General features: G+C 38.2%; 1 protein-coding gene across 1 annotated transcript; it reads left to right on the forward strand.

Moving 5' to 3' along the window:
* Positions 1-13: 13 nt before the first annotated feature.
* LOC135463433 (lysine-specific histone demethylase 1B-like) lies at positions 14-26115 on the forward strand. The gene is given in 25 exon segments (XM_064740693.1): positions 14-143; positions 1265-1390; positions 1662-1871; positions 3923-4012; positions 4788-4854; positions 4856-5013; positions 5432-5483; positions 5978-6019; positions 7326-7359; positions 7477-7664; positions 9685-9861; positions 10074-10148; positions 10757-10891; positions 12785-12853; positions 12855-12929; positions 12932-12968; positions 14304-14362; positions 15479-15679; positions 16854-16928; positions 18125-18214; positions 18216-18242; positions 18843-18974; positions 19359-19505; positions 21070-21222; positions 21823-26115. Coding segments are annotated over 24 exon segments (2445 nt in total). The 5' UTR covers positions 14-143; positions 1265-1334; the 3' UTR covers positions 21919-26115.
* Positions 26116-26615: the final 500 nt, after the last annotated feature.

Raw genomic sequence — 26615 nt, forward strand, 5'->3', positions numbered from 1 at the left:
TATTGTTGGAGTGTGAAACAGATGCTCAAGCTACAAAACAGAGACTAATTTTGGCAACAATAAGACGTTCAGTATATCTAAAATTTGTGTTGCCAGTGCTTTCTGCTATATACTGACGGCCTGGATAATCTGAGTCAAGCCGGGTTAGTGAGTAGCATGTGAAGTAATGCATTTTCGAGGCCAAACCAAAAGTTAGAACTGTCGCGTGTTGCAACAACAACAACATTTGAATTATTTAAATAATGTTTGTCACTTCTCTCTTGGAGTTCGTAAATTCAGAATTGATGTGCCTGTGTTGTATCGATAATTCATGTAGCTTTCTTGTAGTCTTTATTTCTGTATGTGATAAGTGAACAGCTAGATGCATGGAACATCATTTAGTGCTCCTACAACGCAGTTGCCTCCCCTTGTTGCAGCACGCTGTGCACAACAAAATTCCAGTCCGAGATAGCGGAGACGTTAGGTTTGGCAAAATTTTGTTCAGCCAAGTATGGCCCCAAACCAGCGTCATAGCTCGCTTCATTTTAAAAACAGATGCAGTTACCTGCCAATGTCAAATATGTCAAGGCTGTGTGTACAGCCAGTCGCTTTGAACATCTCCAAGGAATTTCGGACCCATGCGGCCTGCAAGTGTTAGGCCGTGGAGATGTATTAGGTAGTTAATGTTAATGACACAGCAACTACATCAAGGTTTTAAATTGAGCGTGCTCTGACGCTGTTTTGACTTATTTATTTGATTGGTGTTTTATGCCGTACTCAAGAATATTGACGTTGGTTTGGGGCTATCCTTGGCTAAACAAAATTTTGCTAAAGCTAACATCAGAGCAGTCTCAGATTACTGAATTCGAGTTAGTTTTTGCCTAGTACCTCTTTCACTGGTCAATAAGAATTTAAATGCACTTTTTGATCATTGGTTAAGACACTTGTTTTAAATCGCTAGGACACTTTAATGCAGGGTCAATCCAGTCCCTGGATATGTTGGAGAGGGAATTTGTAAACTGCACGTCCTACTGTTTGTGGGGCTTGGTGACAGGAAGCAGTCCTCAACAATTGTATCATTATATGCCATTTGGATTATGATATGGATATCTTTGCTTCATACGTGGGAAAGTTCATCCTGGACACCCCAGTCTCTTGGCAGTCATAAAACTGACCACCACTGTAGATTTTGTGTGCGTGAAATATTCTTCAATATGGCATTCAGCAACAATCAAAAACAAGATTTAATAGCCTGTACTGTTTGCCATGTTTTATATTTTCCCAGGTCTCATGTTTGCAAATTGTCTAGTAGTATAGGCACAATGGTCAGCTGACTCTTTGCGGGCACATTTATCATGGACAACACTGTTAAGACTGAGCCCGCCTCAAACCAGCTGGGACAAACACCAAGGTGAGCTCCTTTTCAGGTTTAACTCTGGTTTCCTCCACAGATAAAACTGGGAGCCATAGTATATTTAAAGTGAACAATTCTTGAGTGTGGCAGTAAGCAACAATCAAATAAATCAGTCAATCAGATGATAAAGGTTTATTGACACAGTTTATCAAATAAGCTTTTGTTGTTGTGTCCAAATTATGTTGATTTCTTTGTAGGTGTTCATTTACAAAAATGAGGTTTACATTTTCTTTTTTTACTGGTAATATCCTTAAACCTGTTGCTTTAGGGTGTCATCACGACCGACAAAAAGAAAGTCTTTCTTTGACGAAGAACAACCCAAACCTGCTGTGAAGCCAAATCCCAGCAAACGCCTCTCAGCAAGCACTGTTACTGCTAAACCCAAAGCCAAAACAGAACCAAAGAAAGCTTACAGGAAGTGTGAGAAGTCTGGCTGCTCCGCCACTGTACCCATATGTTTCGTAAACGCCACTGAAAGGTACGTAGTGAACAGACTGTGGCTGAGTCGTTAAGGCACTGGCCGGAAGCCTTTCACTCGTTCTAGTTTCAGGTTCAAAATAACCTTGGACAAGGAATTTGTAAATTCACCTGCTCCTCACTGTTTGTGGGGACTTGGTGACAGTAAACAGTTGATGGTGCCAATGTCATTGCGCAATTGCGTGTAATGTTCTTTGTAGGCGACTTGCCTCCCTCCAATATGGCTTACATATCTGCACTTGTAACAGTGAGAAAGTTTTTCAGTAACAAAGGTGGCTGGTTTACTTTAGACTCAAAGCTTCTCTCTCTTTATATATCAGATAAATAAATATATTAAAGGCGCATGCACGTGTGTGCACCTTAATTCTTATCACCGCACCTTGGTAGCTTTGAGAGTAGAGATGTAACGATGCACCGCTGTATCGATGAATCATGATTCGTTGCCCCACGATTCCTGTATGGATATGCCAAAACATGTATCGCGATACAGAGTTCTTAATGGTTGGTTTATTCTCAATATAAAGTGCAACGTCTATGTATAACGTAGTTTGCCAGAGCGTGAATGAACTCACAAACCTTTAGTTTGCCGGGTTTAAATCTGTGTTTCGGCTACCGGCTTCTGGCTTACAGCGGAAGTCAGACCGTTTCCAGAAGCCTAGCTCTGATAGGCTCTCGGTCAGCAGTACAGCTAATCAGATGACCCGTACTATGTCTCCTTGAAAGACCAACAACCAAAATAACTTCACATCAAGAACTTGATACCCCGAGCCATGCAAGCGGAGTGAAGTACAAATCTGGTGTGTGGAAGCATTTTACTTTCATGGCAGATAACTGCTTGGTAACTATATGTCAGACTTTCAAAATTGCAATCGTTATACTAAGACACATTCTGACAATAAATGTAAGTCTATATTGTTTTAAAATAATTTCAAATCTGCTTAATTTGCAGTGTATAATTTTATTGATATACGGGTCCATAAGTTAATTCACTTTGATCCAATGAGAGCAAAATATTTGAACGAGATTTCTTTATTTATATTTGGTGATTGCCTTCTTGTTAAGTTGCTTGTATTCTGGGATAAAAGTTTTCACAAGATACATTTATGTTGAACTTGTTATGTGATAAAGGAAATATGTTTCTTTTTATTTTCCACACATTGTAGCTCTATGTTTTTTTATTTATTAGGAAAGATGGATTTATTTGATTTAACCAAAGAAACTTAAAAATGTTTTATTTTTGGAGATTCAAATAAGATTAATAAAGTTATGTTTTCATGTGATTTGTATTCCCTTCTTCTAAGTAACCATACTTACCAAATAATGAAATATGCAGGGCTTCACCTAGGTTAAATTGAATAATGATTTACTCTCCAGCCCAATAGTCAGACAAGGCACTGTATAAAGTGGGCGTATCGTGAACGTATTGTATCGCAACTCCTGTATCGTGTATCATATTGTGACAGGACCATATCATAACATGCCTATTTGAGATTAGATTGTCTTGCTCTTAATAAGTGAGAGGTTTTGGGTTCAATCCCAACCTTGGACGACGAATTTTCAAGATTTGTCAGCTTTCACTAAATTGCTCAGTGCTGGCCCTGTGATCGTAAAACTGGCTTAGATTGAAGTCAGACTGATGTTCAAAAAGAAGATGGCACCTTGTAGTCACAAGTGGTATTGGAAAACCAATCTGACAGTCCATTATTAATCAAAATTTTGAATGGTAGAGAAAAAGTTTGACTTTCATGTAAACTGATGGTTTGAAAATTGTGGCTTCAAAGTTTAAAAATTATAGATTCATTGCTAGAAATTGAATGATTTTTCCCAGTTTGGAAATTTAAGGTCCTAAAAAATGTGGACTGTCCTGGATTTATTCTGTGTTCCTATCACTATAAATGCCAGTCAAATAAGTTAAAAAAGTTAAAGTTATTAAGAGAATGTTATTAAATTTACGTTGTTAAATAATTTCCAAAATTTGTCATGTGAAATCCTGAAGTCATTTTGGGGATCAATGTAAAATTTGTGTTCTTTACTGTAACAATGTTTATACAGATGTGCAGGAAATGGCTACACGTCACGATGGTACCACATATCCCCAGCTGAGCACTTCTGTAATGAGTGTTTTGAGTATTACTACAGAAGGTGAGTTATAAGGGCGAAACTACATATCCCTAGCTGGGTTTTTACTGAAAAACTTGCTTTATGAAGGACTCCAGGATAGACCTGCGTTACCATCAAATTTTAGTACTGACAAACACATTCACTGACCTGATTTGACCCGCACACTAAAGAGTAATGCTGATGCTCAACCAACTCAAAATTTCAGTGAGTCAAGGTCAGGGGAAAGTGTTGTGCCTTAATTCAAAAAGTATGCAAACCTCTAAAATCCCACCAGCACCAAAAAAAATAAAATTAAAAAATAAAAAAAATTGTTTATAATTTTTGTGGTGACAAAATAGTCAGTATATAGATTATTCAAATCAGTGTAGCTTCATTTTACGATTGATCGATATAATACGCTATTTTACATGCAATACACGGCTTCGGTGACCTAATTGCTAGAGTATCAGCCTCAGAGTCGGGAGACCAGTGATCAAACATGGATCAGCTCATACCAATGTCTTTAAAAATAGTACTTGTTGCTGTCTCGCTTGGCACTCAGCACGGAAATATTAGAACAAGGAAACAGGACTGGTTGGCCATGTGTCAGTATAATGTGACTGGGTGGGGTGCCATGTCTGGTGTCTTCTGTATGATACTTCAGTGACGGCAGCACTTAGGCAGCATGGACTCGCCCTGCCACATGAACACACAGTATATATATACACACGTCTAATGACGACTCTACATTAACGTTAAACCCCAAGCACTTATCCATTCATTCTTCATGCAGTAAGTTTATAATTTCTTGCGGCAGTCATAAAGATGGCTACGAAGTTTTCACAGCTTGGAAGAGACAATGGTCATCCAACTCCAAGACGGAGGCCAGCATCCGCGGCCTTCATGATGGACCAGGTATTACCCTACTGGGTGCAGTGCACTCTTCCGGGCTGTGGCAAGTGGCGACAACTCTCAAGAGACCTGGAACTCTCCCCCAACTTCATTCGACGCTACACCTGTGGTATGAGTGCCCAGGGGTCAAGGTAGGTGAAGTCCATGTTAGTATGGGAATTTGAAGTTATGACTTGTGACTTCGTTGGTGCAGTTTACACCATTTTAGAGCTAACTTGTGCAAATTCTTAAGAAAAAAAAGTTGAGAAAAAAAAGTTATCTTTTGTGGATGGTTTTTCATTACTGTATATACTCATCCATGAGAAGATACATTGCTTTGCCTCAACAAGTCGCACAGTGGTAATGTCATGGAAGAAAGGGACATAACCATGGTTTTGAAACATCACAATTTTCCTGTTCTGAACACTGTGCTGACCTTCACATAGATTGATACAGGCCTACATGGTTATTGTTGAGCGTGTGATTTTCACACCCTTTCGCAGAACACAAGGGGTGTGATTTACACACCTACGCGTACATACATTCTTCTCAGAGTTGTGATTATGTTAGGTGTGTCAAGAGTGCGAAGAGAGTGACAGCACATGTCAGATTTGAAGTCCAGGTATGATTAGGCTTGTACTGTACATGTACATATGTGGCCATTTTGATCTTAGAGTTTCCACACAAGTGAAAATGTGGCCAAGCGTGCTAGCGCGGCATAGTGACCCAGGAGCCTGTCACTAATCCAGCTGTGATGAGTTAAAGTCCTGCTTATGCTGACTTCCTCTCTCACTATACATGGGAATGTCTGTAATTACCTGCAGATAGTCATGGGTTTCTCTTGCGCTCTGCTCAGTTTCCAGCAACCTGCGGATGGTCGTGGGTTGTCCCCAGGTTCTGCCCGGTTTCCTCCCTCCATAATGCTGGCAGCCATTGCATAAAGGGAAATATTCTTGAGTACGGCATAAAACTCAAATCAGATAAGTAAATAAATAAGTAAATAAATAAATCCAACCAGATAAATAATATGAATAATAAAAGAAAACTGGGCTGATGAAGAATAAAGGAAACAAATTATTGGCATTCTGGTAACTGTTGTGAAATATTTGGTTTCAGAATGAGAAACAAGCTGAAAACTGTGGAAGGCTTGAAGATGAGGTAAGTTCTTCACAGGTTACTCTGGATGCAGTTTTTCCCTAAGAAAGCATTCCGTTCCCATTTCTATTTCTTTTATTTCTAGCTGCTCTCAAAGAAATACAATGTTTGTCTTCAGTCAGGTTAATCTATGCTGCATTTGCCAACTGGTAGAGTGTAAACATGCTTTATGGCAAGCAGGGAGTGTTCAGTTCTGAGTCAGGCCGTATAGATCTAAGACTATAAATCAGCATCGAACTTAATAATCAACTGGAGGCAACAGGCCAATAACTGATTGCTCGGTATCAGCCATGGCAGGGCTGTTCTACATGCCTTCGGTAAGTTGTCTCGGTGAAGCAACCACTAGATAAAAGGGCAGTGGAAATCCGTCCTTCAACAGGGAGGCACAGTACATGCACTCTAAGGAATCCTTCATCGTCTTATGACTGAAAAATTGTTAAGTACGATGTTAAACCCCCAAGCCACTGGACTCACTCACTCTTCTTTCATTAGAGACAGAGATGTATTTCAGTATGTATACATACTTTAGTCATGTTTCCAAGCATTTGAATCAGCATCATTACTTTTTGTCTTTTTTTTTTTTTTCTGCCGTCTTTAGAGAGCAACAAATATGAGGAATGCAGCATGGTGGGAACTCCAGCTTCTCCCATCATTCCTCAGGAAGTCTCCAGCCATTGAATACCTGGGGCCTCATTTTTCCGGGACCGTGTTGGGATGTCACCATGTGACGAAGCCTTCCTAGAACATGCTGAAGGCAAAGCTGGTGAGGATCACTTGTCAAGTTTGATTCTGAAATGCTAAACTTTTTACACTTTGTGTAATGAAAAAGCATGCAGTAATTTTCAATTCCATTCAATGCTTGAAACCTTGGAAAGTTTCTCTCTTGTTTCTCGACTTTCAATTTTCTTCGATATTCCAGTTATGCTTTCACCATTTTACCACCCATTTAACCATCTACTTTTCTCTCTGAAAACACTATTTTAAGGCTATTTTAAGGATCAGTTTATGTTTTATGCATTCACATGTTCAACATATGTACATGTGTAAATACTGAAAGACTTCAACTACCTTACTGAATTTAAGAGTGTATTTCTTTCCTAAACCATCCTTGTGGTCACATTTTCTGAGCTGTATGCATGTTTTTTTTTGTTTTGTTTTGTTTTTTCTGACAGTGTTGCATGATTTTTTATTCTATCTCAAATTTCAAGCTTTCCCTTCAGAATTGTCCTAGGGCAATAGATGAATATTTTCCAAATCTCAATATGCAAATTAGCTACTGAAGGAGTTTGAAATCAGGTTTTCTTGACAGGTACATTGTTTGAAAATGTGTTTGAATCACCAAAGTGATTAGGTTAAAGAACTTTTGATTATTCAGATAGACTGGTAGTCAGTTATCTTTTAACGGAAAGGTCTATAAATTTGTCTTTTATTGTAATTGATTTGTGTAACTCTGTGTTCAGAACTACCAGAATCAGACTCCATTATCCAGCCATTCGCCATTTCTGTGGAGCCAATGAGAGCACAGAGTTTTGACCCGGCAGCCATGTTGTCTATGGAGGAGATGGAATTCCCTGGCTATGTGCGGGAACCAGTCATGTACCTTGGTCTCAGGAACTTGGTCGTTGCTCTGTGGGCCAACAATGTCACAGTAAGTTTTTATGCAAATTCATTACTTTTTACCTGTTTTTGTATTCGGTAGGTGACTAAAAATTTCGTCCATGCATTAAGTTGTGAAATTTTCCTGAAGCTAAGAGTTGTATTGATATTTGAAAGGTGTTTTAAGGTTTGTTTGGAAGGTAGGATGATGTCCCACTGGAAATATATAGGTTTCAGCACCAGAAGTAATGTTTTATGACATTTGACCTCTAAAAATGCACTTTCCCAGGCCAAATTTTAGCTCATTAAGTTTTAATTGATTACCCGCCTATGTATGTTGGCTTAAAGTGAAAGGCAGCACCTGTCTAATGTTTATGTCCACTGAAGGACTATCATTCAAAGTGTCTTAAACCGTCATTAATTTTTTTTTTTTTTCAATTTTCTTCACCTATCCCACATCACTGTGTGAAATGGGCCTTCGGCTATACGTAAACAAATCATTGTAAATGATGTCTTATGCAGTAACTCACATGTGTTATCACATGTCACTTCACGGAGTGAATGGGTAAAGGCTATGTCACAGCTTAGGCTGCTCAGGGAGGTAGAATAGATGGAGGCACAACTATGAGGCTTCACAGTGTTCAGTATACATTACCAACACCGCGGGAGCTGCTCTCTGGACAGGAGATAGCTGTCTAGCTCCGTCAGACCTAGGTGCATGCACTCTGGAGGCTGTTGCAGAGGAGCAGCCAGGACATGTTTGTTTTTAATAAAGACTATGATAAGCTTGCAGAGATCTGCTGACAATGCCAGTAAATTTGTGTACTTCTGTTTGTGTTTTTTTTGGGGGGTGAAATTAAAATAAATAAATGTTTTGAACATCAATGGAAGTTGTATATTTGCGAATAAGCAGGCCAAGAAGACAAAGAAAGGACTGACTAGCATCTTGATCTTGGACTCGCATGAACAAAGCAGGAAATACATGTAGGCCTACATGTGTAATGTTAAAGTTGCTATCAAAATAGTGTGAGTTGTTGATGGTTCTGTAATCAGGGTCCGTTATGCCCTCTATGCAATAATACACAAAATCTCCAGGAATTATAGGGTCTATGTGATTACAAATGTTGATCTACAGTGACTGAATTTATCAACTTATTGTATAAGATTCGGTAAATCTGATAATTTACATGTTTGTTTGTGATCGATGCATTCCTATTGCTGGGGCCTCCGTGACTCAGTTGGTTAGTGCGCTAGCGCAGTGTAATGACCCAGGAGTTTCTCACCAGTGGGGTCGCTGTGAGTTCAAGTCCAGCTCATGCTGGCTTCCTCTCCGGCAGTACATGGGAAGGTCTGCCAGCAACCTGCAGATGTTCGTGGGTTTCCCCCAGGCTCTGCCCGGTTTCCGCCCACCATAATGCTGGCTGCCATCGTATAAGTGAAATATTCTTGAGTACGGCATAAAACACAAATCAAATAAATAAATAAATAAATGCATTCCTACTGGTTTGTCTAGTTCAGTTTGGAACAAACTCGAGGTAGTGGTCATTATTTTATATATTATTATCCATTACGGAGTTTTGTATTCAACACTAAGGAAAATGGATTTTGTAAGCTTTGCAACAAGAATTGCATGCTGTGTCCAAGTTCTGTTGGACAATAAGAGTTATGTTAATTTTCAACCTTTTCACATCTGAAATAGCAATGTATGCATATTTGTTACTTGATTTTGGAGACAGATCTACATCGGCCATTTTCAGGGCTTCACAAAAGTATAATATTATCAGTCTTAACAAAATAATGCCCTCAGCATTTACTTGAGTAAACACCTTGAACCTCCTGCGAAAAGATTGAAGAATTACAGTTGTCACTTTATAGCTTCTGCACCTGATGCATATTCACCGGACAAACTTTGATAGACATGATGAATATCACTGCTGCAAATTACATTCATGACAGAGACATAAACCTGAAGAGCGAAAGAAGAAAGATCTTGTGGAAAAAATTCTGGCAAAAATAAAATTATGTAAACTTTGAAAAGCTGCATTTGCTGATTTGTTTCGTATTTATTTCAGGAGCGAGTATCCCTTGAGCGCTGTGTCCCTCACATTATCTGCCGAGGGATCGCACGGTTGCACTACGTTCAAGCTGCAGAGCGCATCATATCCTTCCTTACCAGACAAGGGTACATCAACTGTGGTTTACTCAGCCCTTCCGAGGAGCCTGCACTTCTGCCAAAGGAACACAGTCAGGTAGCAGCTTATTGGAAGTGCAAATCCACTCTTTGTTGCCTCCAAGATATTTTTAATATTAAACTAGCTATATCTTGAATTGCAAAGAAAAGATAGAAGTGGAGCAGGCATCATTTGACAGACCATTACAACTTTTTTTATGAAAATACCAAAATAAATACTGATGCTCTATACAGATTCTTCCCTTTATATCCGACTGTTCTGTTGTACAGGAAATGGTTGCTGTTATAGGAGCAGGCCCAGCAGGACTGGCTGCTGCAAGACATCTTAACAGTCTGGGGGCCAAGGTTAGTACTTAAACTGTGCGTATTTCCGTTTAACAATTCCTTGTAAAAGTTTTGGTGTTACCACTATATCTGCAGAGGCGTAGAAAATTTGCTCAGAAACAAGTCATGTTGCTTTAGAATATGCAGAATTATGCCCCTTTTTGGGATATATTGGCGAAGCCTCTGTGACCTTGTGGGTTTTTTTGGGTTTTTTTTTTTTTCGAGTGGGTGTTTTACGCCGTACTCAAGAATATTTCACTTATACGACGGCGGCCAGCATTATGGTGGGTGGAAACCGGGCAGAGCCCGGGGAAACCCACGACCATCCGCAGGTTGCTGGTAAAATACAACAAGTAAACAAGTAAAATATTCTTGAGCACGGCGTAAAACACCAATCAAATAAATAAACAAATAATGGTGGCTGTCATTGTTTAAGTTCAATTATTCCTAGGGTACGTCGTAAAACTCCAGTCAGATAAATAATTAAAAATAATCCTGTCCATTTCTGTCATCAACACTTGCATGTAACCGGATTTCATTGCTATTAATTATGTCATTAATTATTCACTGTGCCTTGTGCTTGACGAGCATTTCTTGAGACCCAGAACACTGTTGATTTTGCTGCACAGGTGATTGTTTTGGAAGCACGAGACAGGATAGGTGGTCGAGTCTGGGACGTGGAAAGCCTGGGTCAGGCTGTAGGGAAAGGGGCACAGATGATCATCGGGGACATTAACAACCCCATAACTCTGATCTGTCAACAGGTGAGTCACACACAGTGTAAATGTAGGGGGTCAGGGCCAGACTGTGGACAAAGGGACACAGATGATCATGGGAGACATTAACAACCCCATAACTCTGATCTGCCAACAGGTGAGTCGCACACAATGTAAATGTCGGGGGTAAGGGACAGAGTGTGGACAAAGAGACACAGATGATGATGGGAGACATTAACAACCCCATAACTCTGATCTGCCAACAGGTGAGTCGCACACAGTGTAAATGTAGGGGGTCAGGGCCAAGCTGTGGACAAAGGGACACAGATGATCATCGGGGACATTAACAACCCCATAACTCTGATCTGTCAACAGGTGAGTCACACACAGTGTAAATGTTGGGGTCAGTGACAGAGTGTGGACAAAGGGGACACAGATGATCATGGGAGACATTAACAACCCATAACTCTGATCTGCCAACAGGTGAGTCGCACACAATGTAAATGTCGGGGGTAAGGGACAGAGTGTGGACAAAGAGACACAGATGATGATGGGAGACATTAACAACCCCATAACTCTGATCTGCCAACAGGTGAGTCGCACACAGTGTAAATGTAGGGGTCAGGGCCAAGCTGTGGACAAAGGGACACAGATGATCATCGGGGACATTAACAACCCCATAACACTTATCTGTCAACAGGTGAGTCACACACAGTGTAAATGTTGGGGGTCAGGGCCAGACTGTGAACAAAGGGACACAGATGATCATGGGGGACATTAACAACCCATAACTCTGATCTTTCAACAGGTGAGTCACACACAGTGTAAATGTAGGGGGTCAGGGCCAGACTGTGGACCAAAGGGGACACAGATGATCATGGGGGACATTAACAACCCCATAACTCTGATCTGTCAACAGGTAAGTCACACACAGTGTAAATGTTGGGGGTCAGTGACAGAGTGTGGACAAAGGGACACAGATGATCATGGGAGACATTAACAACCCCATAACACTGATCTGTCAACAGGTGAGTCAGACACAGTGTAAATGTAGGGGGTCAGAGACAGACTCTGCACAAGTGGGTACACATGATCATGGGGGGACATTAATAACCCCATAACTCTGATCTGTCAACAGGTGAGTCACACACAGTGTAAATGTAGAGGGGTCAGGGACAGAGTGTAGACAAAGGGACACAGATGAGCATGGGAGACATTAACAACCCCATAACTCTGATCTGTCAACAGGTGAGTCACACACAGTGTAAATCTCGGGGGTAAGGGACAGAGTGTGGACAAAGAGACAGAGGTTTCTCCATGCTGTGCTAAGTGGATGAAAAATTCACAAGAAATTGTATGTGATAACTGGTTGCTATAGTAGCCCAGATTCACCGAAAAATCATGAGGTGCTGTTATATAATACATATATGCATTTTAAACAGGAAAAATGTGATTAAAAGAGGAAAATTACTGTGTTCAACTTTTTTTTTTTATTATATCCGTGTTAATGGCTGAGTGAGTAAACATCTATAGAAATACAATCATTTTACTGTTAGGCAACACCAACTTTATTTTTTTTTTTTATGGACAAACCGACACCAAAAAATCCAAAAGCGGAAATAAAACTGAAAATGCACCTTTTTATTTTTGTCCTATCTTGGTTTATTTATGATTTTTCCTGTTTTTCAAGGCATTCCTGATCATGTATATATCATGATATCATGATCCTGTCATCAACAACAAGACAAATGCATATGCTGGGTCAGTCCTCACTTCTCACAGATTAGACGATTTTCAGCTTTTAATTTTATACCCTTTAAAGACAGATTTTGAAGATTTATTTTGACCATAAAAAGACAATTTAAAGTAGTGTAGCCTTACTTTTCTTCAATCTTTTATAGTTCACCCTGTGATCATGGCGCGATGTGTTTGTGTGTTCAGACAGGAGTACCGATGAAGCGAGTAAAGGACCGATGTGACCTCTTCACAAGCTGTGGCAAGTGTGTGGAAACACAGACAAACACAGACGGACAAACGGATTGACTTCCACTTCAATGCCATGCTCGATATCATCGCTGAGTGGCGGAAAAAACAAAGACAAAACTGCCCGATGTGGATCTGCTGCGTGAGTATGTGGATGTGTGTTAGGTGAAGACACCTGTGAAATAATGTCAACACTGGTGCATCTAAGTATAGGTGTTTATGGACGGATGTATAGACCAATAGAAGCATGGTGTGGACATGTTATCCTAGTATGTGGATTTGTGTTAAATGTAAGAATATAAAAGCTGTAATAAAAGGTTGTAAACTCTGATGGACTATGTAAACAGAGTACTGAAAAGTGTAAACACATTATTTAAAAGAAAAGTGGAAATACACCAGTAGGAGAGTGCAAACACTTATACAAGTGAATACACTGATGGAAAAAATGGATACACACTCATTATCAAGTGGACACACACTTATGGAAAAATGTAGACACCCAGTATTGTAAACACTTAAATAGACAAGTGAATGCACTGATGGAAAAATGGAAACACGCCAATTATCAAAGTGGACACACACTTATGGAAAAATGTAGACACACAGTATTGTAAACACATTAATAGGTAAGTGAATGCACTGGTGAAAATGGAAACACACTAATTATCAAGTGGACACACTCTTATGGAAGAATTTAAACACACAGTAATTGTAAACACATTAATAAACAAGTGAATGTAGTGATGGAAAAATGGAAACACAGTATTGTGAACACATTAATAGGTAAGTGAATGCTCTGATTATCAAGTGGACACACACTTATGGAAAAATGTAGACACACAGTATTGTAAACACATTAATAGACAAGTGAATGCACTGATGAAAAAAATGGAAACACACTAATTATCAACTGGAAACACTCTTATGGAAGAATGTAAACACACAGTATTGTAAACACTTAAATAGACAAGTGAATGCACTGATGGAAAAATGGAAACACGCCAATTATCAAGTGGAAAGACACTTATGAAAGAATGTAAGCACACTATTGGCAAAAAATTATTAAGCGCTTCACTGGAAGACTGGAAACACATTTGACACACTCCAGAAGAAAAATGTTGTCCACACCTCACAACAATACCATAGCACAGTTGCGTCGTTTTGCGGAGAAAGTGCATCTGTGTCTGGTCACATACAAACCGAGGAAGAACAGTAAGGCACTAAATTGTGTTTTTGTTCTGCAGGAATCATGAGGAAATTATTATTTTATGTAATATCATTTCATTAAGCTTTGATTTCTTCTGGGAAAAACTTTAGGATGAATTATGAAGGTCTTTTTTTTGGGGGGGGGGGGGTTGTTTTGTTTTGCTATTGTATAGATAATTTAAAAAAAAAAACATATGTATGATCATTCAGCATCTTTGTCGAAATTCTAAAAACAGCAGCATAATTATCAAGTTGTGTGTTTTTGTTGTAGAGAAAATTTGGGAAAAACATCAGCAGTTCATGGAGGAATCTCAAATGGAGTTCACAGAGGTAGGGTGTCTGGTGTTTTCAGACTTTGGCTCATGGCTAAGTTTTTCAGACCACTTGGTTGATATAATGGCCAGAGCATTCGCATCGAACTCTGGAGACGACAGTGATCAAACCCATGCTTGATCATACCAAAGACATTAAAAATTGTACTTGTTGCTGACTTCCTTGGTGCTCAGCATTAAGAGGTTAGCGCAAGGAGACAGGACTGGTTGGTCTGGTGTTAGTATAATGTGGCCAGGTGGTGTGTGACTGGTTAGGGTGTCATGTCTGGTGTCTTCAGCATGATAATTCAGCGCGGCAGCACTTTAGTGGCGTAGACTCTTCCTGCCACAAAACGACACTGCATGTAAACACACACCTGGTGACTTTTCGACATCATATGACTGAACAACAGTCAAGTACAATATTAAAACCAAAGCATACATGATGTACATACATATACAAAAAAATTCTGTGGTATAGCACTAAAAAACATTGGTAAAATCCATAATTCAGTTAATTATTGTCATATGTATGGCGTGATTGTTGTCTTGATGTTATTCTGTATTAAAGCAGCCATGAACTAGCCTTTCAGATTGTTATATTAGAACATCTAGTTTTACAATTCATAATTTATTTTTCTTTTCGTTAGTGCTTTGATTGTTGTCTTGATGTTATTTTGTATTAAAGCAGCCATGAACCTAGCTTTTCAGATTGTTATATTAGAACATCTAGCTTTACAATTCATAATTTATTTTTTCTTTTCGTTAGTGCTATCTTCCGATTTTAAAAACAGTACTAATTCTTGAGACAATAAATGTGATTGTGTGATTATGGCTTATAACACCACAGTCACTCTCTGAGTCATTCTGCTTGAGGAGCTGCATGGTATCATAAACCAAAAAAAATATTTTTGTAAGAATGGTTGCATTACTAGGTGTTGCAACATAGCATTTTGTCAATTTTGGTGCATCTTTCAATGGCATGTATTTATATGACGTATATGGGCCCAACCATTTAGGATTTTTGTTGCATTGTTTGCATGACTAATTAATGTCAACCAATCGCTTTTATGTTTACATAGTTGGTTCAGTAGTTGATTCCAACCAATCAGATTTTGTGTAACATTTGCTTTAGGAAGAGACCCAAGCGCTACAGTTCCACATCAGTAACCTGGAGTTCGCATGTGGGGCACCTCTGGACAAGGTCTCAGCGCTGTACTGGGACCAAAACGAGAGCTTCCCGCAGTTCGCAGGGTCACACGTCTTCATCCAAGGCTGGCATTCAAAAATACTCACAACAGTAGCTGATGGATTGGATGTGAGGTTAAATACAGAGGTATTTGGAATCTTCAAATGCTGACAAATTGGTTACAACCTGGATTGAGGGCTAAATTGTGTTAGATACCCTGAATGACCAACAAATTTCATCCATTTTGAGATTCTGAGAGTTCTGTGGAGTTAAGGATGGTGTTTTGAGGTTTGCTTGGGAACATGGATGATATTTTACTGGGAAAATGTAAGTTCAGCACCAAAAATAATATTTGTGACATTTATATACCTGCACTTTTGTGGGCAAAAGTGAGGTCATTTAGGTATTTATTATTTATTAAATTTAACGACAGCAATCAGTGTAGGAGTGTAGAGAGCCTGGTGTAAACTGTCGACCTTTGGCAAGTCACTGACAATCTTTTCCACCTTTGTGCATGGATGCATGTTGACGTCATGAAGGAAATGAAAACACAGAATTGATTTCCAAAATCAGATGAAAGACCCATTTGCAAATATGGTTTTTAATTGTTTTTTTTATTTTGCAAGTAAAAAGGGTATTTGAAAAATATTTTGTATGGTGGGTAATTTGGACCACCTTTTGGCATTCATAGTTGTTGCATAATAGTGTTCTAAATATGATGTGATGCATGTCTAATAAATATATTGATTGTACATTTGTTGGTATATCCAAACATAGTATTTAATCTGAATTATGACAGTATTTATGAATATATTAAAAATATGAATATGATCAAAATCAAGGCTTAACAACATTTGTTAGCTGAAAAGACCAAATTCAAGTGTATACGTTTGTTAAGCATGTCTTACATACTCGTTTATAACATTATTACACAAAGACTATATGTACCAAAGGTGATCAAAATACCCAAATACAAAATTTTTTTTGAAGTTTAACTATCATATTTACAACTAACTTTTGCATTCTACCATCTGAACTTAAGTAATTTTTACATTTCTCCCACCTTTAAAGATATGACATTGTCAAAAAGTGTTGTCCACTCTCTTGGTTTTTATTTGAAGAGTGGTGAAAAAAAAATGTGTATGACGTTTTAGAAAAGCATTTATTGTTGCTGAAAGCGAAATATTTGTAAGGACATGCTAAATAAGCCACTTGAACGATATGCTTGATGAGCCACTTGAACGATATGTTTAATAAGCCACTTGAACAATATGCTTATTAAGCCACTTGAATGATAATCTTTAAGTATTTTTCCTTCCAGGTAGTCAAGATAGATTACTCTTCTGACTTGATCTCCATAGCAACGGACCAGCGGCGAGACCTTCACAGCAGTAAGGTTACAATGGTGTCTCTTGTGCGAACTGATTGCTTTGAGCTTTCATATTTTAAAAGTCCTTAATAGGTGTCTTCTTAAGTAATCAAGACTTACAATCTCCAACCAGTAGGAAACAATGAACTAAAGAATGATAAAAATAAAAAAAAAAAAAAAAGAACACACTGGTGATAAATTTGTAAATAGATAAAGAAGTTTTTCAAGGCATGTTGCAGCTGATTTTTTTTTTTTTTTTTTTTGTATAGTATTTTAATCCCATGCTTACATGAGACTAACCTACAATCAACTATCTACAATGTAAAAAAACAACTTGATCAATCAGAAAAAGGAGCACGTTACTGTGGTGTGGGAGTTGTCAGGGATTATCTTTATTGCAGTTGTCATGGACAGTATTAATCAGCAAAGAATGTGCAGATGATAAAAGATAAGACCTGGGCAATTCTCTGCAAGGGAGAAATATAGTATCATAAAACAAGCATAAGCAGTGAAACAGATTTGAATGTACATGTATAATAGTGCGTGTAAAGTGTGTTAGCTGGGGAATAAAAAATGTATAGATAACACCTTTAGCCACCGGCAAATTGTGCCTGGGTCAGTACAGGATTTATCAAAATCTAGTATTAAACAAAGTTATAGGCACTTTTCATGATTGACGCAGTGTTTCTCTCCCAGCTTACATCTGTGGACATAAATAAAGATCAATCTGCTATAGAGGTTGCTTGTGAAGCTCTCTGAAGACTCATGACCCAGGGATGACCACATTCTAGCCAGGTCGTCCTCAGTCCAAATTAAAATCAGATTAACAGGGTAATCCTATCCCAATCTGTCACCCTTTGGTTACTCAATAATACTTCCCAAGTGTGGTCCGATTTTGTGTGCAGGTTAACTTTGTGACACCTAAAATCAATTTTAATACCACAGTCTGTGAAACAGTTTTGTGGACCGGTATGTTGTAGTGGGGAATTTCATTTTTCTCACAATCCATTGGTTTCTGTGAAATAATTACCCTAAGTATGGTTCAAATTTAATTCAAGTTCAATTTTATGTGCAGGTTCGTTTTGTGAAATCTCAGCTTAAGTTTAAAAATCAGCCAAATCCGTTCACATTAAGCTTTGCTGTTAGCAATGAGACCCTAGCTCTAATTTTACGTGTTTAGCTAGGGATTTTATATCTCTGAATTGGGGTGTTTTCTTTAACAGGTCCTTGTCACATTGCCCTTGGGAGTACTGAAGAGAGACAAGACTTTATTTACACCCCTACTACCTGAGCACAAACAGCTAGCCATCTCAAAGCCTAGGAACAGGCGTCATAGAAAAAGTGGGTTATCTCCCTTTATGGTCTGCAGTTATTTGTCAACTTTTTCTTGTCCATAACTCTTGAAAATTGAAGAAGGCTTCATGGACTGTTATTGCATTCATAACAGTTTCAACAGTAGACTAGGTTCATGATTTGCTTGTTCCAAAGTCAGTAGGTAACATCAAGAATTAAGGGATGTGAAAAATACAAAAAGCTTCCGTAAACCAACAGAAAATATAGTCTTTAACACATCGCTTTGGCGGTAAACATGAACATTTTTGTGTAGGAAGTTTCCAAACAGGTTAGGCACAGTGACCCTTCTCACCAATGTGGTTGCGATGAGTTCGAGTCCAGCTCGTCCTGTCTTCCTCTTCGGCTGTGCATGGGAAGGTCTGCCAGCAACCTGCGGGATGGTAGTGGGTTTCCCCCGGGCTCTGCTTGGTTTCCTCCCATCATAATGCTGGCCACCATTGTACATATATAAGTGAAATATTCTTGTAAAAAACTCTGGTTAGCCCCTCAATAGATCCATTAGGAGTTAACCATGTATGTTTCCATTGTCTCTGCTTGCTAATGGAATGGTTGGTTTTTTTTTTTTGTTGCTTGTTTCCTGCGCCACAGGTTGCTTTACAGTTTCCAACCAAGTTCTGGGAGTCCAAGATGAAAGGTTCCATGGTGTTTGGTCAGATTCCAGTCTCACCTGATCAGCGCGGTCTATTTAACGTCTTCTATGATCTCACAACAGTCACACAGGTGATTAAACTTTGTACATTAAAGATGTACTCAAAGACATTTAATGCAATCATGATCAAAACAGATAAAGATCACATCATTTTCGTTCTCATATGAATCTTGAACTAATCATGTAAATTGCAAATAAAAAAGAAATATCTTGGAAAAAACAAAAGAAATCTGATGGACATACCGAGATAATTTATACATTGCTGCCTTACTGAAATGCCATGATATAGACACCAAACATGACACCATATAAAGTCACAATATACTAATACTGGTCCAACCAGTACTTGTAAACTTGCTTGGTGGCTTGTTGTATCAGTGCACCATTACAAATATGACTGTAAAATTGAGTTCAAGTCTATTTTTAATCAAACTTTTGTCTATTGAATTTTCCAGGAGTGCAACGGTGATACGACTCCTCATGAGCAGTATATTTTGATGAGTCACATGACAGGGGCTGCTGTCACCATGATAGATGACCAGTCAGATGAGGATGTTGTGGCCATGTGTTTGCAGGTCTTACGAACTCTGTTTCCACCAGAGGTAAGAGTTTTGTCCCCTTCCTTTATATCCCTCTTTCCTCTCGCTGGGTGTGATGGCTTCAGTGGCCTAATGGTCAGGGCATCCGTTTCAAAGTCAGGTCATACCGAAGGCTTTAAAAATGATACTTGTTGCTGCTTCACTTGGCGCTCAGCACTGAGAGGTTAGAGCAAGGAAACATGACTGGTCGGCACGTTTTCAGTATAATGTGACTGGTTGGAGTGCCATGTCTGGTGTCTTCAGCATGATACTTCAGTGGCGGCAGTACTTACAATTGGCAGCATGGACTGGCCCTGCCACAAGACGACACAGTATATGTACACACACCTAATGACTCCTCGTCATTATATGACTGAAAAATTGTTAAGTACGGTGTTAAACCTCAAGCATTTATTTATTTATTCATTCATTTATTCCAGCAGGGTGCAGGGTCTTCTGCAATCACTACACATGGTTCCCTGTGCATGTTTGTGTTCGTCTTTGTGAATGTTTAAACTGAAGTGGACGTCCCCTGTTCTTACTGTTCATGGGTCGTTGACAATAAAAGGCCACTTGTCCTCTGCTCTTATGATATGTCTGCATATCTGTGTGGAGAATTTGTTACTAATTTATCAAATGTCTGTGGTTCACCCCAGGCACTGTGGGGTTTTCTCTACCCCTAATTCTGATAGCCATTGTGAAAGTAAAATATTCTGGAGTATGGCGTTAAAATACTCGTTAAAAACTACTTGTCTTCCACCTGCATAGTGTGCACATCAGTACTGAAAGTTTCTATGTAACCTCCCAAATGTGTGTAGTTTATCCCCGCCGCTCCGGTTTCTTCTTCACACAATGCTGACTGCCATCGTATAAGTGATAAATACTTCAGTCTGGTCAGTGACCAACATTGAAATGTATAATTAAACAAATAAACGTAGACAAGATTTTGGGTACAGCCGGCTAAAATGTTTCACAAATTGTTCTCTGGATCATGATAGCAGTAAGCAGTCAACTGTGAAGATTGCTGGAGACCATTTGCCTTTCACCAGTAAGGCGCTCGTTGTGAAATTTTTGATTATAGCATGCAAAATGTCAGTGGTATACTACAGGTACTACGGTTTCCTCCAGCCATACCATACTGGTCGCCTTCATGTAAGTGAAACGCTAAATGACCATAAGTTTCACCCGTGACTTAACTTGCCCATTTTCCCTGATTCTTGGAGTTCTGTTGATTTTTAAAAGGTGTTCTGAGGTTTACTTTGAACATGGGATGATATTTTACTGGAAAATTGTAAGTTTCAGCGCCAAAAAAATTTAGGTCAATTCGGGTATTGTATCATGAAACAACAGTCTGCAATACTAATATCTAAAGGTCCATCAGATCTTTGAGATGAAAACTTTATGATGTCATGGACACCTTCCATCGTCTGCAGAGTCCAGTGTTAAAACAACAAAAAAAAGTAATTTTAGTTTTTGGATGTAATTTTCAGAGAGAAATTTCACACCTTTTCATAATAGCATATTGCGTAGAAAATTAAGGGTGTTAGTTTTGAGTAAACTTCAGAACCACTGCAAATGTATACAACAGGAAGTACCAGATCCAGAGAAGTATTTTGTAACCAGATGGAGAGATGACAGGTATGCTCATATGGCCTACAGTTTCCTCCCCGTGGGAGTGGATGGTTCTGCATATGATGTCATGGCTGAAGAGGTCAACGGGAAAGTCTATTTTGCTGGAGAGGTGAGTCAAGCATGCAATCTAAGGTCAACAAATATTATGTGTGAATGTAATATAATATGTTTAAAATGTATGTCTTTTTGTTAATGTATTCATGTCCACGAAATTTTTCAAATGATATCTAACAAACGCCAGCCTATGCTAAAGAGACTGTACCAAATTATTGCCTTTCACAGATTTCATTGTGTTAAATTAGTGAAAAAGTTCAAATATGAAATAATTTGTAAATTTTAATAGCTTGAGTACTTAACGCCATCTATGACAGTTAATAAGCCAGTATTCTCCAGTATAGTATCTTTTGATGTTGCTCCATCATCTGATTCCCAGTTGATAAACTGTTGTTTTTCTGCGAATATAGCCTTAAAAAAAACCCTCCATGATAGCTACAACATGTTGTTTTGGCAGCAGGTATGAGTCATTAATGTCAAGGGAAACTATTTTATGGTGGATACCTCTGTTTTTTCAACTCATTAAGTCTGGCTGTTAACACACTAGTGAAGGATTCCTGAACATGAGTTAATATGCCAGTCAAATAAATGTGAAAGCCTGTCAATGTTTCTGAGTGTAATTTTTATAAAACGTTCCCTTCCCTGTCTTTTACAGGCGACAAGTCGAGCTCATCCACAGAGCGTCACTGGAGCGTATCTGTCAGGAATCCGTGAGGCAAATAAAATTCTGGAGTCGCTTGATTTGTCATAGCTTGAATTCCTGCAAATCTCAGAGTATCAGTCTGAAAACACCTGTGCCAACATAGACAAATGTATTAAAGGGATGCAGAATTGACCATAATTGGCTGACGACAGTGGAGATAGGATTTGTTGGGTTAAACCTTCAAGCCTGGGTCAAGCTGAATTCTGAACCTAAAATTCAGCCATCGTGTATGTGAAATATTCTTGAGTACATAAAATAAAATTCAGCTTACCGGTACCCTTAGTTTTGCCTATCTCTGACACCAAAAAGTCAGCAACAATTCTGTATCGGTGTAACGTACAATTACTTTTAATGCAATCCATGTGCCCAAAATTACAGATGAATGTACATGGAATTACTGTGTTGGGTGTTACGACTCACCTTAGGGCTCCAAAAGAATGAGTTTCCTCCAAAGCGTAATTTGTTTTGCAGGAATAAGTGTTCCAGCTAGTCCTTGAAAGTCCTTGAAAAGAGTTTATTTTGGGATAAGTCCTTGATTTTTACAATGTTAAATTTTATCATATTGCATTGTGTGTGAAATGGTCAGGTAAATAAATACTAAATTACTGCCCATTAAACTTGACTTGATAGAATCAATTTAAATTGAATGCATATAAATAGTCCTTGAATATGCAGGAAAAAGATGAGATATTAAGTCCTTGAAAGTCCTTGAAAAACATTTTCTTTTACTTGTGGGAAGTGTGCGTTGGTAACGTTTCAGTGGCACAATTTAGCGTCATCAGTTGAAGGACTAAAGCGTTTGTGCAGTGAAGAAGTAACAAAAACACTGCCACAAGAATTCACAATAAGCACATTATTTGTGACACTACATTTTGGTGCAGCAGCTTAGGATGGGATTGTGTCAGAACAAGTTTTGTGTGGCACTTTATAGTTTAGCGGCACAGTGTTTATTTTAACTAAGTTGCACTGGCACAACTTTTGTGGCCAAAGTTTGATGCAAGAGCGGAAAATAGAGATGCGTGCGAAATATTTTGGTGCGGTGAGAGTGTAAGCATTGTTGTGCGAGGAAACATATTTTTTTTTAAACTCCACATTACTTCTTTGTAAAAAAAAAAACATATGATTTTGGATGAGTACAATAGACTTTGAAATGGAATGTCCAAGGTTCCTTGTAGCATTTCATCCACGAGTTTTTTCACCCTTGTGCATATATGTGATGTGAGTAATTGCATTTTGATTAATTTTAAAAGTACGCAACTGTCTACATTTTAGCATGTGCTTCCCTGATTATTGAACATTGTGCCATTTCTTCTCATTAATTGTCATTTTGGTTGAACTCATCTTGATCTATAATTGTATAATGATAAAATACCTGTGGAGTTAATCAGTATAATCATTCTTTACAGGGTATTCTGACAGTATTGATTGTGTGAAGAATTAACTAATTTTCTGAACTTTATGAACTAATTTTCTGAATGTAGCATGGTACAATATACCATGAATGAAATTTCAGAGGAGTCGGTCTCAAGATGACACAAACATCTTGAATGTTGGACGTGTATCTCTAAATATGAGGTTACAATGTACGGCAATAATTTGACGTGATTTATCACTAGTGTCAATAGTTTTGCATGGTAATAAAGCTTTTAGCTGTTTTAGAGGATACCTGGTGTAGGTTAACTTCCTGACAGTCTTGCAGATATTCTGTAGCCGAAGTCATGAGAAATCATCAAGAGTTTATCCAAAACCGAGAAGTGGTAGCGTTGGCTTGAAGGGAGGTCACTCTCGCGATACAATGCAATAAATGGACGGAAATGGACTTTTGTGCTATTAAAGATATGTGACATTCCCATCTGAAGGCTTGGAGCCTTTTTTTGCCCAAGAGAACTCTTGCTTGGCCATAAAACTTTCTTGCCGCTGAAAATTTCATGTTTAGCATTGGATATGTTGTTTGTTCTTGAAAACTCAATATTTGGTCTTGAAGACTTCGTTTGACCTTGAAAGTTGTGTTTGCCCAAACTTAGTTTGGTCTTGCAAAGCGTTGTTTAGTCTTGTAAGTCTTGTTAAACTTTATTTGTCCTTCAAAAATTTGTTTTTATTGAAAACGTGCTTGCCCTGGAAAATTTGTTTTCCCTTGAAATCGTTTTCAAATGAAATATTTTGATTAAGCGAAACAACAATCCTCTGCAAGTGCCAAAGGGTAACCAGTGAATATTGGTTATAATATAACAATATTTTTTTTAGCAGTGGCTTAATTTTAAACATGGTTGAGCCTTTGTTTGGATACACATGTCTATATCAAAAACAACGTGTGATTTTAATTTTAGAAATGAGATCTTCCATTTTGTGAAATAATCTGCAGTATTGAGTTGGTCAATTTCAAAAGTAAACTATTTTTTACGAGAATACAAGAGAAGTTTTAAACATTATATCAGAATGTCATAATCGCTGCATGTCAAAAATTCTACTAATTGGCGTAGGAGCTTGAAATGTGCTGTTATAAAATGAACATGGTGTCTTTACACAGGTAGTAGTTGTACTCCTCAGTTTACATTTATTACGACAATTCATTTAAATGACGTTAGCTGCAATACATGTGGTGATGAGTTTTGAAATTAATACTTTTATAAGTTTGCATTTATTGTATGAAATACATTTTTTTTTGTTTTTACCTGTGAGTAAAGGTTTTTTTTTTCTACGATGTATACGAATTGGCATATTATATATAAAACCGAGCACATACCAACTGCGCACACGTTGAGGCTTTGTGGAGATTGGGAATGACAAGGATGTTTTGGTTTTATTATACCGAGATATGAGACATTACTTCTGACAATAAGTTACGAGTACTTTATTACTGCATACTCTGAAATCTTCACGTTGTGTTTTTTCCCTTTTTTGTCCAAAGTAGCGGTCTGCTTTATGTGCTATATAATTTGTGAAATGAAATAGATTTCTCCTCCGCAAAGAAGATTCAAAACCAGTTTTGAAGGAAGACAAAGTTTGAAATTTGTTAGAAAGTCCTATTTCAGCGCGATTAGATATCATTAAAAAATAGAAGTGAAGAGTATGGCTTTCAGAGTGAGCAGGTATTAAATTTTTTAGTAATACTGTGTCACTTAAACTTGGGAACACTCAACAAGTGGTATACTGAGATGAAGATGTCCTTTATTTTGAATTTCTTTGCGTTATAAACTGTAATTTTGACCGAATGAGTAAAATCGATTTGTGGAATCTCCTCTTGATGAGGTGTCAGTGGCAGCTTTCAGTTTTCAATTTTGTCTTTACGTTTTTACTTTACTGTTAATAGGGAGAGCTCCCACGGTTTCTTGATTGCTTGAAAGTACTTGAATTTTGTTAAAAGGTTTTGAAGGCCTTGAAAATCCTTGGAGAAAAGATTTATTTTTGGGATATGTCCATGAAAGTGTTTTTTGATTTTTTATTGTCTAAATGGACCGATAAAGGATACTACCAGAATACACTGTAGTATCGATTAATCTCCACGTGGAGGTTTGTACTCGCACTGATTGATCCTTGAAAGGGCTGAAAATCATTGGTAATTGAAAATCCTTGAAATTTATTTTGTCTTGTACGAATCCTATTAAACACAGGGTGTCATAGCGATGGTTTTAGGTTTATTATACGTCGTTTACAGTCATAGCTGTGGAGGCTTAAGTTACAGGCGTACCTGATTGACACTAAAACTGTTACCAGGACAATCCGTCCTTCAGTTGTTCACGAATAGTATCCCGGAGTAGGGATTATTTTTCTCCACGCCCAATGGACATCTTTATATTGGAACGTTCAAGTTCCGGATTGTTTTCTTGTGTGTAAGTTTTTCTTAGTGAAAGTCTTACCAATTATTTTCACTTATTCCAGGCAAAGAGATGCTTTTAGCATATGAAGGTATATACGTTTACTGTCATTGAATCACATTCGTTCCACTTATTTTATTACCCCGTCATTGTAAAAAGCTGTAAAACGCTTAGTACTTTTATCGTCTTGAGGGACTATCATTTATTAAAATATATTTTGCAGTTATCTGTTGTTGAGTGTATAAATAAAAGGAACACGAGTTTAAACTTGTAAATATTTTTTATTCCAGTGTAATCATTTTATAGCGTTCGGAACTGATGCACATGCAGTCTACCTCAGTTTTTCTGTACATAGATTTTCCACAACTAATGCAAAAAAAACTTTATACCTAGATTTCGATAAGGACGGATCTTTATTGATGTTGGTAAAGGAATACACGTTTAGCAATACGGATGGATGCTCTATATCACTCGTTGTTGTTGGTGTTTGGTTTCAGTTGGCTTCTCGTTCCACAAAGTCAATATTGTTATTAACTGTTTGTATCCTTGTACATGTACATAAAAAAAAAAAATCTTTCATGATCATATGTTCGTCTTTACTCGTCTTTTAATGCTGGCCGCAGTGGTATAAGCGAAATATTCTTGTGCACGACGTGAAATACCAGTGAAATAAATAAATAAATGTATGATAGCAGTTTGTTAGAGCGTTCGTCAAGTGGTAGACGACAGGTCAGGTGAAGCATAAACCCCCCATAGTAGTTCGCCCGTACGGACATCCAGGGCGACACCAGATGCGTCTGGGACGAACCATGACCATCCGTAGTAACGGAACCCTGGAACCCGTCATGTTTCCTATATATACAAGTATTTCTGACCCATTATGGTTTAACCCGAAGCACCGTAGTCTTACCTTGGCCATCCGTAGTAGAA

The sequence above is a fragment of the Liolophura sinensis genome, chromosome 3 (assembly GCF_032854445.1).
Source record: "Liolophura sinensis isolate JHLJ2023 chromosome 3, CUHK_Ljap_v2, whole genome shotgun sequence".
Lineage (NCBI taxonomy): Eukaryota > Metazoa > Mollusca > Polyplacophora > Chitonida > Chitonidae > Liolophura > Liolophura sinensis.